Below are 21425 nucleotides of genomic sequence, written 5' to 3'. Positions count from 1 at the left end.
TATTAGGGGCTTAACATATTACAGCTATTTAATCGAAGTCTACCTTAAAAGGTACTCGCGTTTTTTCTGCCTTTCTTTCTTTCTTTTAAATCTGGCTACCCGGACTCCACAAACTCTGTGGAGGATTTTTGTTTTACTTCTTGACAAGAAAATCTTTATCGTGTAATAATTTTCTAAATCGCGGCAAATGGTAGTCCGTTGGGGCTAGGCTTACCAAGTACGATTTATGTTGGGGCTTTTTGAAAGTATTTTAAGCATATTGAAGCCTATTTTTGTTCAAAAAATGTTCATAAAATGAAAACAAAAAAAATTTTTTATGAGACCAAATGGCAAACATTCTGCCTCAAACTAAAGAAGAAACACGGAAATCGGATCATAAATCTCAGAATAATCGGTGTACATACATAAAAAAATACCGATTGAGTTTAGAACGTCCTCCTTTTCAAAGTCGATTAATAAATACTAATATGCAACAGCGACGAATACTAGAAAATTTATTGAATTAGGCGTTACGTTGCGGTAATCCATAATTATACAAATGATTTATGTTTTCTTGAGTATTGATTCCGCCAATATTTGTTTTTAAAACAATTCGACACGTGTTTCGCCTTTATACGAGGCATCTTTAGGACGTGTTATCTCGCCAAAATCTGGCACGAGAATACTAGAAAAACCTTCTTATAACATCAACTGTAGCTGAGGCAACGTGTGACGTACTATGATTTATCGGTGGGTCGTCGTGTGAATTTATGTGCGAGTCGTGATCGCTACGAGCAAAGATTAACTGCGTATTAACTCTGTTAGAAAACACTTTGAATTTCTGCTGTGAGCTGTAATTTAACAACCCACTTTTTGCCTCTCGCCTAGTTTTCACGAGGTAATTATTCAGCATGACTTTCACATTTAATATTATTACATGCGCTGGTAACTAACCACGTCAGCTTTTGGAGTTTTAGTTTTTTATTTATGAAATTAACGGACGATACAAGCGGGACATTCAGTTGATGGTACGCCCTACCCAATTCAGCGCAGCTCAAGATTATTAAAAAAACCCAATAATTCACCGTCGTCACGTTGAGACATAAGATGTTAAGTCTCATTTGCTCAGTAATTTCACTAGCTAGGGCGCCCTTCAGACCGAAACAAAGTAATGCATTACTGCTTCACGGCAGAAATAGGCGCCGCTGTGGTACCCATAATCTAGCCGGCATCCCGTGCAAATTGACCGGTTGACCACACCTTCGATCATTTATGCGTCGGGATAGACTATGACAGCTGTGAAAACGTCGAAAAAAAATTACTTTTAAACTAACCTCTATTTTGAGCAATTCACGCACACTAACACAAAATGTCATACAAATCGCGAGTGTAAGACGTAGCTTGTCACGCACACTAAACTAATATTCCTGGCCTGTTCTTATCGGTTGTCTAACAGTAAAAGACTTTATCTAGTCGTATTAAGCATCTAAGAACTATACAAATGCAAGTAAAAAGTCGAAAAAATGCTCAGACTTTGTTAGATAGGAAATGTGAAATATACTTTATCTGCATTAGGCAAATATAGATTGGTGGAAATAATATGATTAGGCATTTCAGAATTGACTTATTTTTCATGTTAAGGCATGAAGACTCCTGTTCAATCTTGCAGTGGCTGGATGGATCAAATCAAATCAAAATCACTTTATTCATGTAGTTCACCGAAATGATACTTATGAATGTCAAACAATTTTTTTTTCTTATTGAATCTACCGCTACTTTGTAAAAATATGAATCAAAAAAAAATATGGGATGGGCACTGGTTCTTGACACTAGCACAGTAGACATATATATAAAATGTCTACTGTGAAACTAGGCTATGTCGAACATAGCAGCACTTGGCTATCGATTCACGGTGAGTTTTTCGTGCGAGTGTGACCTTTAAATAAAAGATTAGGGGACTTAGACATTTATCATATTTTGTTATCAAAATTAACAGTCCCAAACCATATCTAAACATGAGTAAATCAAGTAAACCTTTCTTTTTAGTATTTTCATATATAACAATATGTCGGAGTATAGTCTTTTCACATATAGTACGTATAAACATGTAATAAAATCTCTTAGGTTGTCTATTTTTATCTGGCTGACTGACCTATATAAATACCACTGGACTCGCTGTTCCATATGTTTGACATTCATTTTTTGTGCCTATTTGAAGCGCCACTCGCGAGCGTACAGAGAACTAGTTTTGACGGATAATACAAATGGCTGCGAAGGAACGTACAATAGTCTGAAGTATTTTTACATTTTAATTATTAATTTCGTTCGTTTTCCGTATTATTTATACTTCAAGAATCAACGTACACATTTTTTTTGTAAATAGTTTCCCACGATCTATGTTGTCCACTATTTTTAGTACCGCTCTCGTTACATGACCAACAGTGCCTAACTATCGAACAGGCATAAAAGCATTTTTATAGCCGCCAGTCCAGTGGTATATCGTTGAGGTCAGTGATCTGCCTGGTTTTGATAACATTAAAAAGATAACATTTCAAAATCGAAACAAATTAGGAAACTGTTATATGCTGCTATTTCACTATTTTTTCTTTCTCTCAAAATGAGAAAATCTAATGAAGCAACCACAGAACAGAAAATAGTAGGACGCAACAAATACTTTATTAAGTACAAGAAAATACGATAGAAAATTATGTCGTTTATAAACCTAATTCAGTTTCGGTAGGAGTAGCACAATCAATTCGGCTATGCCAGGCTGGAATCACAATTAATATAATAATTAAAGTCTAATGTTAACATTCATTACACCATTAGCACCTTACAAATTTGATTTCAAATCAAATCTTAATAGTGATTTTCATTATTATAACACTAGAAATAAGGGATTGCTTGTAACTAATTCTACAAGGCTTCATAAGATACATAATAGCTTTAAGGGTAAATGTATACACTTCTATAATACAGTCCCAGCCACTGTTCAGGCATTATCTATAAATAAATTTAAATGTTTTATAAAAAATGGCTCTGTCGTAGATCCTATTACTCCACTGCTGAATATCTAAATGATCGGACAGCCTGGGACTAGATTGTGATTATTTTATAGCGATAGAAATGACTGTACAATATTGTATATTTTTATTGAAAAGAGCGCAAAAAAAAAAGAATGCTGGGAGAGTTTCTTGCGCCGCGTCTTCTCTCTCAGAGCGCCATTTGTTTCCGAAGCGGTAGTAGTATAGTTGTATCTAGTAGTTATTAGAAATTACATCAAAAAGAATTCTAAAGGAATCAATTTTGTGAAAATAAATGCCTTTTATGCCTTTATGCCTTTTATCCTGTGTAATTAACATACAATGATACCAAAGCTTAGTAAATATTAATATCTTCAAGTAAATAATGTATATATGCACGGTATTTAATATAAATATTGAATGTAGCTCACAGAAAGTTGCACATGGTACAATACTGTATCGCTAACGCGTACCCCGCGCCGGGCGCACTGTATCACAGCTAACACGAGGGCTGTGACGTCATCACTTGAACGTACGCACTCGTTTTTCCACGAAAGTGCTGGAGTATTACGGCCGAGAGCAAATGTTGGGATGTTATCTCAAAACAAAGTGCTGTTTTAATACTCTCGTACAGGGTTAAGTGGGGAAATATCTTTTCTCCATTTGCGGTAACATTTTATCCAACGCTTGGCAGAGATTCTTATGTTTTCTTGTTTTTATACTGCAAGAATTTTAGCAGAAAGTATTTTCAACATTTAGATTTTTTTTTCACATAATTATATAAAGTACAAAAGTGAGTTTATCTCTTATGGTAACCCAAATTATATGTGTCTTATTGAAGCAATTATTAAAATATTATTACAATTATATTACAGAATTAATACTACAATTACTTTACTAGCTATTACCCGCGGTTTCACTCGCAAACGTTTACTCATAGGTACTTTATTACTATATAGGGCCGCTAATCTTTATTATCTTTATTTATATATAATATAATGAAAATGGTATTTGTTTGAGACTCAATCACGCCTAAACCACTGATCGTATCGACATGAAACTACCACCATTCGATGCAAAATTTATCCTAGATGGTTTTTTATTTTTCGAATTCCAACGTTCTTTCATTTGTTTATTTCCTATAAAAATTCGCCCAGTGGACCGGGCGGAAACGGCTAGTCTTGTATAAAAAATGATTATTGAATATTCTATTTCTTTAAAAACTATATTTTTTGTCAGTGGCAGTCTCTTTAATTCAAAGGGAAGGTCATTGGAAATCAATGGGATGCGTGGTATTAACCTCCTTGAGCAGGCGCGCTTAATATAGAGACCTCTATTATATTACAGTGGAATGCTTTGACATGCAGTCTAGTGCTATGACATAGATTTGCTGTTATCAATACTTACACGATCGAACTAAATTGTGGCTATATAACTTTGAGTAAATGCATTAAGAACTTTAATGAAATGTCTGTCGTTGCTCGACTTTCTGCGATTCAGGCAATATTTGCCTCTTTTAATAATAATAAAAAATTGCTTGCGTATAAAGTACACATATCAGAAGAGAAACTTCTTTGGCAAACTAATTTTTAAATCTTTAACACAGAAGGGGCGTTGTGAGAAACTAGTATTATACAATATTTAGTTTGATTTTTTCAGGATCGTAACTGATAATGCTACGTTTATTATTAGCTTCACCTGTATGTTTGTAACCGACTTCTTTGGGCGCGATTTTGACCCACTTTAAACGGCTAGATTTCGTTCAAACTTTGTAGATTTATCGAGGACCGATGACATTACACTAATTTGACTAAAAAATGAAAAATAAATAATAGTTAAAAAAACTAAAAAGCACGCTTTATATAAAATTCAACTAAAAAATAGAAAATAAATTTAAATTGAAAATAGTGTAAAAAAATATATTTTATTGTAAAAAAAGCGTGGGGTGTTTTTTAAGATATTATTAAAATAATAATTCTTCTACAACCCACGCTTTTTTTTACAATAAAATTTATATTTTTTTACACTATTTTCAATTTAAATTTAATTTCTTTTTTTTAGTTGAATTTTATATAAAGCGTGTTTTTTAGTTTTTTTTTAACTATTATTTTAACACTGTATTTTGTATACATTCTATTTTCTTACGGTCAAATATTGCCAGTCATTCTTTGCGTTGCTCGGCAAAATAATGGACGAAGGTTTTGATATATGGCCTCTTTTACTAATTAAAAACATTGGGTCGACGGGAGCTGTCCCGTACTAAATCATTCCGCAAGGAAAATGGTTTATATGCGTCTAAGCACAAACTTTATGCCTTTAGATTAAAGGGTATGTTTACTGCAAACTAATTACCCCCTTGTAATCAAACTATAACGTTTAGGATAAGTTGGGAGCATTGACTTAATGTTGTGCTTGAGAGATCTAATTCTTACTTAATTAATTTTTATTCAAAATAGGATGTGACGCCTTTTTTTTCATTGTTAAATATGTTTACAAAGTAATATTGTACAATTAAACTTATTATTTATAGCCTGAGGGCGGTCACTCCATTCCCAATCAGTGGCATCGTTTTTTAACAATTCTTTTGAAGAACGTAATACTTTTGTTTTGAACATTTTGTGGGATCTTGTTGTAAAAGCATATTCATCGCCTCACAAAAGACTTACTAACGCGACTCAGCCGAGTAGTAGGCATCATAAGTTTATGTAAGTTCCTGGTGTTAACAGTTATGACAGTTTCTAGCAAATTCACTTATGTGCCTATGAACATACATTACATTATCAATTATTGTTAATGTTATTGGTTTTTTGCTTAAACTATTTGGGCGATCCTTAACTAAATTATCAAAAAGGGATCGTGTCTAACCTCAGTTTTTATTGACTCTTCAAATGCCTCCGACATCTTGACTTCACAACGTGAGCAAACTTACCCAAACAATCCCAGAGGTCAAACATTCCATCGTGGGCGAAAAATGTGAGCCAAGTTATGTAACCTAACTTTAAAGATTGACCTTTTTATAGAAATAATATTGACGGTTTGGAATTTGGGGAATCTGTTGGGTGTTTGAATGAACTTTTGAAAGTTGAAAACTATGTGAGTGGTTTGCTGGAGATGTGGTCCTGACCCAGATTAGAACAAGGCTTTGTTCGAATGTGGTGATTGACTCGGCTCGGAGTTTTGTTCGGATGTACTATTCAACATTTTAAGCTCTTTAAACTGTTTTCATTGGATTTAACGTCAAGGCAAAGATTTGAATAAAAAAATAAACCTTTTAACAGTTTTCCTTACAAACGCTATGCGAAGACATTGTACCCAATTTATGTACACATTACGCTTACGAAGGAATAAATTAAAATATATTATTGTTTATTTCTTAGATTAATCAAACTTTTAATTGATTTCAATGTAAAATAACATGTTACAAAATTTGCAAGAGGCCATTGAGTGTCAAGATACCACGCACACAAGCATCAAATAGTAGCGGCAATACAATAGCTATTGTTCTTAGGTAGTGCGGTATCTATGTGTTGCGCAGCGGAGACCAATCCTTCTAAGGTGTATGTTCTTTTAACAATTGACAACCCTTACAGCCCAATGGTTAGTGACCCTGCCTACTAAGCTAGTGGTCCCGGATTCGAATCCCGATAGGTGCAATCATTTATATGATGAATATGAATATTTGTTTCCGAGTCATGGATGTTTATTTGTATTTATGTATGTTTATTAATTATATTGTATTAAATTTATCGTTGTCTTGCACCCATAGTACAATCTATGCCTAGTTTGGGGTAAGATAATTTGTGTAAGAGTGTGTCAATATTATTATTATTAATTTCAAACGTCAAAATGTCAGATAAATATCAGATAACAAAATTAAGTAGTTGAGTAGAGAGGTAAGTGTTGTTTGTTATTGATAGTTTTACCTCTTAATTATCAACTACAATCCAACTACGATACATAATAAAATGTAGAGTTTGACAAACTAACAACTACGTACTTAGAAATCGACAAAAATTAAAAACGTGTAAAACTTTAACAGTGATTGAAGGTAGCTGGCAGTAAAATAACTTTTATGGACTTCAAAACAGTCGTAAAACTTTGGTTTTTTACGAGCCGACTTCGCTGAGAGCTTCTGGCTTCTCGTCAGCACAATAATATACCTATAACCTGATCCTTAAAACGATTTGTATCGCTGGTATAGGTTTTATTAATGGCTGTTCTGCGGTTGTATTGGTATTTGTAAAGGGGCTCCTGTATCCGCACTTAGACCACTAAGTTGGTTCCATTTTGCATGCAGTGTTGGCCAGTCATTCTAACCAGCTCAGCTTATTCCAGAAGTTCAAAACACTTCTGGAATGTTCGCAGACTTCTAGGAGCAACCTCGTATTTACTAAGGTTTTTTCCCGTTGGTTGGCTACCCCTACACATTCCAGGATTATATGAGTGACCGTTTCGTCCTCGGATCGGCAGCCTCTGCACTTAGGACTGTCCGTTACGCCAATTGTAAAAAAGGTGCTTGTTTAGTGATGTGGGACCCGTTTGGGTGCCGACCATGATTTGGATGTCATGTCTATTTAGGCTACTAAGTCAACGTGTCAGTTTGGCTGTCGACTATCTTCAGCTTTAGACATCGGGTGTTGTGTAGGCTGTTGGTGAAAAAGCGTATGTATAAACGCATTTGGCTAAAGGCCTAGCCACTTGAGTCTCTGATCTCCGCCTTGCAAGTTCATCCGCTGCATCATTTCCCAACGAACCACTGTATCCTGGATCCAATGCAAAGTTACCCAGTTGTAAGAGGCAACTCGCTCCAAGGATTGGTGACATTCGTATATCAGCGCTGAGTCATAGGTATTGCTCCCCAGCGCGCGTGTTCTGCTGTTGCTGATCCTATAATAAATGGTCACTATGTACTCGTAGTTCAAGATTTTATAATATATATTTAAAGTAATTTAGTTGCAAGTCTTATTTTAAGCCCGAAATAATAGATATACAGCAGAAACTTAATTAGAAATAGCATAGTAAAGCTCAAACACAAACGTCTGGTAGTTCATCGATAGTTTTCCTGTTTTCTGTAATAACAATAATAGTTTCAACATAATCTACAACAATGTTTATTAAAAGTCTCGAGTTTCATGCAACGACTCATACATTATGCATGATGGCAGCGCATCTAGCAGATTAGATAAGGTTAAAATATTCATTTTGCTAAATTGATAACGTCCTTTAAGCCTCGCGTTTCACAAAGTGAACCTTCTTTATCTTAAAATAATTATACTTTTAAATGAATACGGATATCGTTCCCAAGGTTTCTGGTAGTATGTCCGGATAGCACGACCAAGTTTTCAACGATATTGATATCTTTTTTCGGGATAGTAGGGACCGAGTTTGGAATCATTTTTGAAATCCAAAGAAGCCGCCGCACTAAACTAATGATTTCAAGGATGCGGAAATCGTTTACAAGATTCTCTGGGAGCAAATGTTCGCCAATATTTTCCGAACTTGGATCGAAATATCACTTAAAATTCGGCTATGGGCACAATTCACAGGACGTTCCGCTGATGGTAGCTGAAGCGCGATTGTGGTGCCGCTCAGAATTTTTGGGTTTTTTTAAGAATCCTGAGCGGCACAGCATTGTAATGGGCAGGGAGTATCAATTACCATCAGCTACATATCCAGCTGGTCTCAAAATAAAAGATTATAGAAAGTAGTTATGCAGCTCACACTCTGTTATAGTATTAAGCATCTCTCGATTGAATGTTACCATGGCGAGGATAATCTATATCTTTCCAGTATGGCGGGATACTCACGAACGACGAGGGTCAGTAATTCAATAAAAGTTGGTCGCTCCTCCGCGTCAGTAGGTTTCACGATAAACTCTATTAACCAAGGTATATTCTGTTAACCGTGTTCGGATTTGGGGAATGTGTTGAATTTTGTTGTGATTATCTTGGCAATGCTAATCTAATTTAGTCATTTACGAATTTTGTTGAAATTAGATGTAGGCTTGGGTCACAACTATAGTGCTATTAATTATTTGAATGTTGTGGTAACCATAATCTAGCCGGAATTTTGTGCAAACCTCCCACTGGTAAATAACGTTAACAAATATTTCAAAAAAAATATAAAGAATAAACTGTATAAAAATATACTATCTTATATTGGATGCATCAACCTTTAGAGATTGATGCTTCGTGAAAATAATGGTCGTGATTCTTATCTTATGTGATCTTCCAAATCTACACTGATTTCTACGATCCTTGTTCCACTTTTATGAAACACAAGCACTCCGTATTGAACCCTGTTGAAATCTCTGGAGAAGAATGCTATATATGTCGCAGGGATATGATAAAAACAGATATTTGGTCAAACCTCGGAAGATGTTAAAGTAACAACACGATTTTATCATTTCTCTAAATAAATCTAGTGATTTGACCAAATGCCAGACTTGGCTCCGTGAAATGCCAAGAAGTATTTTCTTTGGTATTTATAAGGTTTATTTGGTAAGACTTGGACATAATTTGGTAAGAATTGAGTATCGTGTCGCAGGTGGAGGGGGGTGAGAGGGGAAGGGGTAGGGAGGGAGATGTCCTCTGGCTCACTCCCCCATTCCCATGAAAATGTAACGCACCAGTCTCTTGAAAATAAAATTAATGTAAGCTCACCTCAAAACAGACAAAAGTTTCCCTGAAGGCCATGTAGAAGCCGATATTTAAAAAAAAAAAAACCACGAATCCCATTCCACCTAACCTGTCCGTGACGGGGTCAAGTTTGATGCTCTCTTCCCGCGCTTTTCCTAAGTTCTTCTAGTAGCGTCCATCATTGTCACTGAACTGGCATTTGATCAGATCACTAGATTTGTTTAGAGAAATGATAAAATCGTGTTGTTCTTTAAACATACTCCGTGATTTGATCAAATCTCTTAGGGAATTGACCAAATCTCTGTTATTATCATTTCCCTGCGACACATATACGAAATCAATTAGATATCATGAGAATAATAAATACTCTGGAAAACTTAATATTCAATCGGCATTAAAAATTATTTGCCTGAACAAACATTATACGCGCCCCAGATAAGTCGTTGATAAAGAAAGGACAAAAAGGATTCCGTCTACATAATATGTCCACTTTTGCGAGATTGGCATTTGTTTTGTAACAGCAAATGTGAGCCCGGTACCACAGACTCAAATATTACGACAGACGGCACTTTGTAAATTAGTTTGTTCATTTGTTGATGAAACAAATGGCACGCGCCTGGGATTTGAACATTTTAAAATTATTATGACTAGCCAACTAAATCACTCAATATATATTCTTGATATTTACTAGCAAAGAGGATGTAAATACTACGTAATAAGAGGCGGGACTTCCTAAGTAAAAATTGAAATATGGTTTAGTATGAAACGTGCAGTCATTTGACATAAGTTTGAAAGAGCTGTAATTACAGAAATGCGATTTGCGACGTCGTATAATCCGGCCAAGTTTGAAAGCGAACATTTGATTAAAACGTAGTGGATTGTGGCTATCTCCGTTTTTTACAAGATTATAGCCGTCTATTTATAAACTGTCAATGCACGTTTCATAGAATCGAGTGAATCAGAGTGTTTTGCTAGGCTGTTTACTAGGATGTAGAGTAGCTACTTACTTTATTTTTAATGACGTCGACATGAGTAAAAAGTTTCTATTTAAATCGTATCACCAAATTATTGATTCTTCACTCATGATCACGCAAATAAATACCTTTTTATACCTAAGAGGCAAACAGTAACCACGATTAGCGTTGAACATTTGAACAACACGTTAGTCAAGTAGTTTAAATGTAAATAAATTTCAGCTACTCCCTTTAATACCACACGCAATGTCTCATAATAATAAAAATTAACATAATAGAAGAAATACCAAAAAAAATACGTGAGTATAAAGTACATATGTCAGAAGTGAAACCTGCATTGTGCATGAACCTCTAAACTACACATGAAGTCCTGGTACATGTTGCTATGATGACACATGATTGCACCCGCTTTGAAAGACATTACTATCACCGCTACAATAGTTATGTTCTCCTGGTATTTTTGTAGGAATACGTCGTACGTATGACGTCAGAATTAGTATATGAAGGTATGCATAAGACAATCTCTTCTTCAACGATGATTGCCTGGTATCAAAACACTGTTAATGCATCCTATCTCATTTTTTCCCACGTTAAATCTTATGAATTTAGGTATCTGTCTCTTTTTACTGTCGCCCTTTTTTGTTTCATCGACTTTCAAATCACAACGATGCTTAAGAAATGATCACTTCAATAAATACAGATCCTCCAAAAGTAATCATTTGAATATTATCTTAATACATGTATTAACTAAATATTTCAATGGTACATAATATTTAGAAAACGTTTAAATAAATCAATGTAATACATAAACTCCGTCTATTTTTTGTTTTAGTTCAAACTCATAATAATGCGGATCTAAATTTTCATCTCTTCAATCCGAATACAGAATTGTTTGCGTATATTTGATTGTGGAGAACCGTTGACCTTCTCTAAGTCGTTCAAGTAATTGCTTTGTAACTCACTCTGAAGCAATTTCATAATAATATGTTTCTTCCTCCTTTTTATTGTGCTGTTTTGTTTTATTTTATCAAAAGTACATTCTATGTTACACAAAAATCACTGAGTGTTCTCATTAAGGTAAACTCCATTTTTCAAATAGTTAAAAAATTTTGTTTCTTACGACATAAATAGCCTTATTATGTTTTTTGGTCCGATTAGCAATTGTACCGCTCAGAATTTTCAAGTTTTTCAAGTATCCTGAGCGTCACTGCATTGTAATTAACAGGGCGTATCAATTCCTGCTCGTCTTGTTCCTTATTATAAAAAAAAACGGATGGTAGACCTCCTGACTTTGTGAGTTTCTACATACGATTCTGATTATGTGTTTAATACAACAGGGGGTTAAAATGACAAGTGCCTCAACTGATGGAAAGAGAACATTGCTGATGTCCAAGTTATATGTTGCATGAGGTATATAATATTCATATATAGTAGTTAGCTTGACATCGGGTAGATAGCCACCTCACAGAGTATGTATGGAAGGAATGCTAGACTTTATACAGATGGTGTTGCAATATTTAAGAATCAAGTAATGAAAATACAGAATCTAGTCGGATTCAATATTATAATATCTCAAAAAGCAGGCAAAGTAATAATATTAGCGGAGCGACCGGGTCAGGGGGAAATGTCACAGAGGTTTGTCGCACACAATACAGCCCGTGCATTGAGTTTGATCCTCAACAAACAATACGGCATTTAAATTAAATTCTCCCGCATTTCGAGCAATACTTGTGAAAATGAAGTGCTGAATAATTGCAGTCTGAAAACGTTAAATGTAGCTGTGTGGCGGAGCAGTGAAGCAGTGGAGCGGTTGAGCAGTGGCGCAGTGGCGCAGCGGAGCAGTGGCACGGTGGAGCTCTCTCGCTCGCGACTTGACCTACATCCGACGCTCGTGCGGATACTTAGATGGATTTTACACGTGCGAGATTATGTTGGGCTATCTCGCTATGTTAATCATTCTGTTTGGAGGTTTTATTTCGTTACTAAAGCCCTCTGAAGCTTCTGAATACAGATATCCGCTGCCTGTGACTTTGTCTGGAAATATAATATTTTGTTAAACTTTAAATTTTATGCAAAGAAATATAAGATGAATAAACAGAGTACTTACATATTATTATAACAGTGACTGATAAATGTCATAATCAGCACATTATAAACTCTTTGCCGCCGATATTTGTTAATATAAATCAAATGAAAAACCACTTTATTCATATAGGTCACGGAAATGACACTTCTGAATGTAAAAAAAAATCTTATTGAATAGACTACTTCGTAAAGGGTAGAGAAGATAAAGCAAGAAACTCATTGGCACTCTTTCAAATCAAGAATACATTTCCATCGTTTTACAAATCATTTCAATTACAATATATGAAAAGTGATACAACGAATATACTCAAACGTCAAATAGTCAATGCCTTAAATATGCCGTTATTATCTTTTTTCGACGTCAAAATGGAGGTGGTTCTTAATGTGTATTATCACGAGTAGGGTAACCTGTTCATTATAAAATAATTGTGTTTAAATGAATGAATGGATGAAGCCTTTATTGCAAGCGAACTAAATAAGGTACATATCCTACATCTTATACAAAATTTTTATAATTATATTTCACCAGTACTCTCTTTTCCAGCTATATTATGGATACGACTATTTTCGTTAATTTGACGCTTTATAGGTTGGAAATTTATTCTTATTTATGATTTATAGAGATGTATAAAGATTGCAAACATAATTTATTATTATTATGTGATATCACTCACTGGGATTAAATTTACAAATTTAACTTGTACCATAATTTTATGAACAATAAGGGACTCGAAACTGCGCCTCTCGGGTTCCGTCCTAGCACTTATAGGATGGTTGGCTCAGTTGTGTAGAGTGACGGATATTTTTTGCTATTTTTAAAGGTATTTTACCTAAAAAAATATCACGACTGACAGTTACTTCGAACCTCGACTTACTTACTTAAGCGACCATAAAAAACAAACAAAAAATGTTCTAAACATGAAAATACCATGGTATATAATAGATAAAGTGTAATCTGGTGATGATGATGTAGCCAAAAAGATGGTATCAGATAGTGACACACACTCAACCCTGACTACACATTGAAGTGTTTGTGACACACTCACGCTACTAAAGATCTAAATGGCAATAATATTTGGCATTAATCTAACTGAATCACATTTTGTTTAATAAAGGCATAAAAGACATTTATTTTCTCAAAATTGATTCCTTTAGAATTCTTTTTGATGTCATTTCTTATACTACTAGATACTACTACCGCTTCGGAAACAAATGGCGCTCTGAGAGAGAAGAAGCGGCGCAAGAAACTCTCCCAGCATTCTTTTTTTTGCGCTCTTTTCAATAAAAATATACAATATTGTACAGTCGCTATAAAATAATCACAATCTAGTCCCAGGCTGTCCGATCATTTAGATATTCAGCAGTGGAGTAATAGGATTTACGACAGAGCCATTTTTTTATAAAACATTTAAATTTATTTATAGATAATGCCTGAACAGTGGCTGGGACTTTATTGTAGAAGTGTATACATTTACCCTTAAAGCTATTATGTATCTTATGAAGCCTACTAGAATTAGTTACAAGCAATCCCTTATTTCTAGTGTTATAATAATGAAAATCACTATTAAGAGCAAAAAGGTGACGATTTTTGTGAACATATATTAAATTTTCATTAATGTACTGATTAATATGTTTCGTTTTGTATATTTTCTGTGTTTGCCGTACATTATCTACGTTTAGTTGACACGAACCTTAAAATGTTGTCAAAACTCATTATTTATAAAAAATTCCTCCAATATTCAATTGATGTCAATCAAAGCACTAACACCAACAAATCACGCTCTAAGAAAGAAAAGACTTTAAAAAAAACCTTTAATCAAACGTCAAATTCCGTTATCAAATTAAATTTTAGTGTAATATTTGAAATTCATAAAATTTCAGTAGATTCGTAGAATGCCGGTTGGTATTTAATTTGGCCGCATATTTTCTTCATAAATACTCACGCACTGAGGTGATAAAGTCAAAGTCAATTAGGCTTAAACTAAGCGGTTTTGAACAGTCACTTCAAATATATTTTTTAATTACCGAATTTACCACATGTTCGTAAAAAGTTGAGCTCGTGAAAAGATAAGTAATTATAGAATGTTGGATCCGTAGGTACCAAATTAGTCATTTAATTTTTACGAAGGAGCAATTAAGCTTAAATCGACAAAGCTAATGACATTGATGACAGTGCTGTTAGTTACATATAAGTGGGTCACAGTAGGTAGGTGACAGTGATGGTACCGACACTATAATATCACATGTCGAAAAGGAAGGAGTATTCATGCGTAAAATGCTTATTGTTAGCCTTCTTAAAACAACTTCATAAATACCAGAACATCCGGAGCACACTGGTATGGACGCAAGAGAAAGAAAAATTAGCATACTGTTCGACTACAACTCAATCTGGCTAAAAATTTTGCTGTGCCTGAATCTTATAGTTTAAAGAAATATTGTACACAAAAGCAATAAAATAGTCAAAGTGTCAATTTTATCTTTGAAATAAGCAACATATCTGACAAATTCCGATATGTTTAGACATTTTTTATATTGTGCCTCAAAGAAAAGTCTCCATTGTATGTACTATTGAGGGTTTAATTAATGTTTGTTTGTTTCAGACGGGCAAGCACTACCACCGCACCTCCCTGCTCATCAAAGCATTCAACCACAAGTTTAGATTGGACCTCGAGCTTAACACGTTAGTATTTACCTATACTTAACTAGCTTTTGCTTCTGAACCTCTAGGACTAGCCAATTAACTAAAGCAGAATCTCCCAAAGGTGGTCGTCCTGTTGTTTTAGTCTTGTCGAGAGATATAGACATGGCCAGAGACTAAAGATGAGGACATTGCACTTAATCCAATCTTTATATATAAAATGAAAATGGTCTTTGTTTGAGGATCTTTCAAGCCTAAACAGCTGATCGTATCGACATGAAACTACCTCCATTCGATGCGAAATTTATCCTAGATTCCTTCCTTTTAAAATAAAGAGGGCGGACGACGACGACGAGTTTTCTTCTCACCCTCTGTGTGAGGGCAAAAGGAGGGTATCAGGGCTGAGCCCTATACCCTGGCTCTTCTACTCCCAAAACGTAGGGAGAGTCTTTGGGTTTTTAACGGGGTCGTCGCTACTTGCTCGGGTCACAACGGTATTTTTTTGTGTATTAATAATAATTTTGTACTGAAAACAAAACAGAGAGGGCGCTGTTACATTATGTTATCTTCATTTGGATCCACCATCATGTTATTATTGTTTGTTGTTATAATGGCAATTGCTTTGGTCAAGGATTAGTCCCCGCTGCGCTCCAACTAGTTACTAGATACCGCACTACATAAGAAGAATAGCTTTTTTATTACGGTAACTATAAGATGCTTGTGTGCGTGGTATCATGAAAGGCATCTTTTCAATTTCGTAACTTATATACGCTTCATGTTATTTTATATTGAAATTAATAAAATACAAGATATCTACTGATTGACTGATGATATGTTATCCCAGTGTCTTTCTTATTTCTTGTAGTATAATTTTTACAAAGTTTTACTACGCAACCCAGCATTTTAGTTTCAATTATTAGCAAAGTTTAACAAAACATGTTGAACTTCAACGTACCATTATTCGAGACTGGCTCGAGTACGCCCACTTGGCCGTAGTATTAGTTACCACACTTTGCGACTACGCCTGCGGTATCTTTTTGGAGCACAGCGGAGACCAATCCTTATTCTAAGGCCAATTGTTTCACAAACAATGTCAAATTTCGGGTGTACGGGTCCTTTACTAAATAAAAAGAGTACTTTGCAACATTTTTAATAATTTTATAATAAATCTTCTCACATTTTCGCTCAGCAATAGTAAATCATAAGCATAAAAGAGCACTCACGAACCCGCATATCTTCAGATTATCATAAAACCGACTGAATCCAAACAAATGGTTGAATATAAGCGTGAATCACTTACTATCATTCCTCTCATTCTTTCCCATTATACTCATGCGTGTCTTTCTCTATCAATCCATAAACTTGGGTAACGTTTGGTGAATTTCATTAATACAATATTTATTAAATTAGATCAAATTTGTTTTGTGGTTTTGGAGAAGCGAGTGTTGGCTTGTAGTTTGAATCCTATAAATTATTTTTAGTGTATTTTTTGTGCTTGTATATGTGCGTGTATTTTTCGCCTCTACACGAGGCATCCACAGGACGTGTTGTCTCGCCAAAATCTGGCACGAGATTCAGTCTCGTAAACTCAAATAATTTGTATAATTATGGATTTCCGCAAAGTAACGCCTACATCAATAAATTTTCAAAGTCAATGTGTTAGTAATATGGCACTAACACAATTTCGTTATATGTTTGTGTCGATTAAATAGTATTTTTTTTATGAAAATACGGGATGAGACGAGCAGAACGTTCAGCTGATGGTAATTGATACGCCCTGCCCATTACAATGCAGTGCCGCTCAGGATTCTTAAAAAGCCCAAAAATTCTTAGTGGCACTACAACTCCGCTCGTCACCTTTGCCCAGTAATTTCACTAGCTACGGTAGGTACCCTTCAGACCGAAACACAGTAATGCTTACACATTACTGCTTCACGTCGGAAATAGGCGACGCTGTGGTACCCATAATCTAGCTGGCATCCTGTGCAAAGGAGCCTTGTGACTTGTGACTTGGTCCCACTGGTGACTTGTGACTGACTTTGTGTTAGTTTGATGAAGATTCACACTGTACCGCCGTCTTTTAATGCATTCATTGAATGAACTTAGTTTTATTGATTTCCCAGCGACATTGGCTTATGTTTTTATTAATGTTATGTTAATCTGATGTTAATTATGTTAAATATTACAACAATTGAAGTTGCGTGTTAGTTAGTTTAGATAATTAATTATCCAAATGTCCAACACACTAATCGTAACATAAACATGAATGTTTATTCCTTAATCCATCATAAACATGAATATGAAAATAACCAAAAATATTAAGTTTTAAATAGATCCCTGGTGCCATAGATAATTCTGAAAGCGTAGCTAATATATATAGATGGTATAGCCCAGTGGTTAGTGACCTACTGAGCTAGAGGTCCCAATAGGTGCAATCATTTATATGATGAATATGTATGATTGTTTCCTAGTCATGGATGTTTATTTGTATTCATTTATGTTTAAGTAAGTATATAGTATTAAATATATCGTTTTCTTTTTAGGGCAAGATAATTTTTGTAAGAGTGTGTCAATATTATTATTATTATAAATAAATTATTCAAATAATATTACCCAAAATTAAATTAATATAATTTATTTCGCCTATTTGTATTACAAAATGTATGCCACAATATAAATAACCCCATTTTATTAATTTTGAACAGTCGTTGCATTCAAGTTATATTACACTGATCTACTTAAATAATTTTCTTTGAACCATAAGCAAGTAACTGTAGTCATACTATAAGGTAGAGATCGTCTAAAATGTTATATACTGGGTGGCCGAGAAGCTGACGTCAAAAGCTAAAATTTGAATTTGGCTCATTTTATTGGGCAATGTTCTGGAAAGTTTTAAAAAATAGTTAGAAGCCATGGGCCCCATTTTTTTTTGATACCTTAAACATTTTCATGAATTTAGCTGGAGCAGTTATCTTGAACTTACGGCTCAATTCTAAACTAGTTCCGCATTGTCTAAACTATTCATAATTTCTTATGTGGTTATTGCAACTGTAGTTAATAATTATCAACAATAAAATTAACTAAAAGTGTTCAAAAAAATTTGAAAACAGCCCTAAACCACAATTAGGTGGAACAGCGGATAAAAGGGGAAAAAAATTATTATCTCCTAAACTACGCAAAATCGTAGAACATACATAGAGGGTGATTCGGATACTCATCAGCATGAGGCTGTCAAATTTTAGCTTTGGATATCAACTTCTCGGCCATCCTGTATAGTGATAGATTATTTTATTTTATTTTATTTTATTTATTTATGATTCCTTACAGCTAACAAGATGAAAAGAGTATATTAAAAATTATACAGAATAGATACGCCAATTAAAAGGAATACTATTAACAGTACAATAAGTATGTGACAAAGTAGTTTAAGACAAAAATGAAAAATACTAGAAAAACTTACAAGAAAAAATTACATAGAAAGAAAAAAAGAAATCGTATCCATATTGGATTATTCAAGCTGTTTGTGTTAAAAGGTTGGATTCGAGACAATCTAGCCCTTAATTAGCTCAAAATGGTTTCGATGCGCCGCCATATTTTTATCTTAGTTGGACAGGCCCCATCATTATCATTAAGACCAGTGATTAGCAACCCAGTTATTGTTGTTTAAATGATAATGACATCGTTAACCGGAGCAGCATCACTGTGCGTGCGAAGCGCCTGTGGTCGGTCGGGACGATATTCTGAATCCGCGATTACAATCATGATAATGTGAGTAACAGACCCTCCCCCCTCCTATTGCCAAGTACTCCTTGTCCCTCGTATCATTCATTATTAATACCAGCGGTACGTTCACAAATAGTTTAGGATTAATGTCTCAAACATTATCAAATTTCAAATATTAATACTGAAAGTTTTCACTTCAATGGGCAGTCTCTTTTTTATATTTTACTTTTATCCAAAATCCTCAATAATAAAATTATCAAAAATATAGAAGTATTTCATAGAATATCTTTCAGCGCACCATCAAGACATCTACGTAAAACTATTTATATTATTGTAAGCAGACCGCGGCTTATAAAATCAAATTTAGGACTTAACTATCCAATTATCGGAGCTGGTGTACAATATAACATGCTTGTTAGAAAGTATTCCAATTTAGATATATTCACCGACTCTCTTGGCTCACACAAACAAGAAATACTAACATACATAAGTGAAAATACTAACTAAAAACCAAGTGACATAATTTCATTATAAAACACTAACATTATATGTATATTGGCCAATGTTGTGCATTAATTATGTTACATGTATACATTTTAGAACTGTAAATAATATTAACCTTATGTTTGTAAATATATTAATAATATAAATATTCTGTGCAAGTGCCTAATAAAGAACATTAATCGAACATATAACTAAGAAGTACCTAATTAAATTTAAATATTTAAGTGTATTCTTAACAAAAGCATGAGAAATCAAAACATCTGTTAAAATTTATTTAATAAAAGCTTTAAAATAGCATTTAGAACCATCCATCCGGATGAAAAGCTTTACAAGGCTATTAGCAAATTATAATTATTACGTCATACCTTCCTTCAATAACCGCAAAATGTTTAAATCATAAGCCACTTGATGGTATCGAGGAACGGCTTACAATTTAAGCTTTGAATTGTACAAATGATGAGAGTTGAGACTTCACAAAGCGATCGAGCACTAATAAGCTGGAGCGGGGTTAACCTGCTGATTGAGACGAGAGAGAAATACCGCCCGTACTTGGCGGGAGGCGCTCTGACGAGGGCGTCTTGTACACGAATCGTGTGTGAAGTACCTTTTTTTATGATAATAAGGGACGAAACGAGCAGGACGATCAGCTGATGGTAATTGATACTCTCTGCCCGTTACAATGCAGTGCCGCTCAGGATTCTTGAAAAGCCCAAAAACTCTGGGCGGCACTTCAATTGCGCTGGTCACCTTGAGACATAAGATGTTAAGTCTCATTTGCACAGTAACTGCACTAGCTACGGCGCCCTTCAAACCGAAACACAGTAATGTTTACACATTACTGCTTCACGGCAGAAAAAGATAACCCATAATCCTGTGCAAAGGAGCCTCCCACTGGTTACTTGTATTATATTATGTTGCAAACCATGGTAACATTACAGTGTACAGATTTGCTTTCCCTCTCAGAGCGCAATTTGTTTCCGAACCGATGTTAGTTTTAGAAACAACATCAAAAAGAATTCTAAAGGAATCAATTTTGAGAAAATAAATGCCTTTTATGCCTTTTCAACGTTTGTCTCCCCCATTTATATTTACATTATATACCTAAAACAATATCTAACATATTATAAACAGCTATAAAACAAGGTTAATTTTTGAACTTACAAGAAAAATGTCTGAATTTTATAGTTGAGTAGAGAAGGCGCCACTCTACTTACCACAGCACTGTACGATCTTAAAACATCTTTATATATATATTTCTTGTGTGCGTGTGTATGTCACTGAACTCCTCCTAGACGGCTGGACATATTTTGATGAAATTTTTTGTATGAGTTCAAGGGGATTCGAGGATGGTTTAGATTCACAATTAAACTACCTCCTAAACGGCTGGACCGATTTTGATGATTTTTTTGTTTGTTTCAGTGAATTTGAGATTGGTTTAGATTCTCAATTCCGTCCATATAATATAATTCTCCTGCTCATATGTATGTTAGTGAACTCCTCCTAACGGCTGGACCGATTTTTCAAATTTAAGACGTGTGTCCACTAGTAAATAAATAAAACTGAAACGATCTTTTAACAAGTACATTAATACTGAGCACTTTTAAATCGTCGTTTTACTTTTTTCTTAAATTAACTGAATCTACCAGGATCCAAGTATTTAAGTATACAGTTTTAGAATTTTCGCTTTATATAAATAAACTTTAACGGACTTATAAATAAACTTGGTATAATGTTATATCTGAGAATTAACCAAGAATACTCGTATATCCGCTACCAATATTATAATTATTTATGTTTGTTTCACTTTCACGCCTAAACCACTGAATCGATTTTCATGAAATTTAGTACACAGACAGACAAG

General features: G+C 34.4%; 1 protein-coding gene across 1 annotated transcript in view; it reads left to right on the top strand.

Annotated features, from left to right (window-relative positions):
* LOC126965582 (disintegrin and metalloproteinase domain-containing protein 33) overlaps window positions 1-21425 on the top strand; it is a 358284-nt gene that overhangs the window by 202568 nt on the left and 134291 nt on the right. The window contains exon 5 of the mRNA XM_050809220.1: window positions 15300-15379. Coding sequence (XP_050665177.1) covers window positions 15300-15379 — 80 coding nt within the window. The remainder of the gene's footprint in view (window positions 1-15299; window positions 15380-21425) is intronic.

This window comes from Leptidea sinapis, chromosome 1, assembly GCF_905404315.1.
Source record: "Leptidea sinapis chromosome 1, ilLepSina1.1, whole genome shotgun sequence".
Classification (NCBI taxonomy): domain Eukaryota; kingdom Metazoa; phylum Arthropoda; class Insecta; order Lepidoptera; family Pieridae; genus Leptidea; species Leptidea sinapis.
This window is presented reverse-complemented; position numbering and strand designations above follow the sequence as displayed.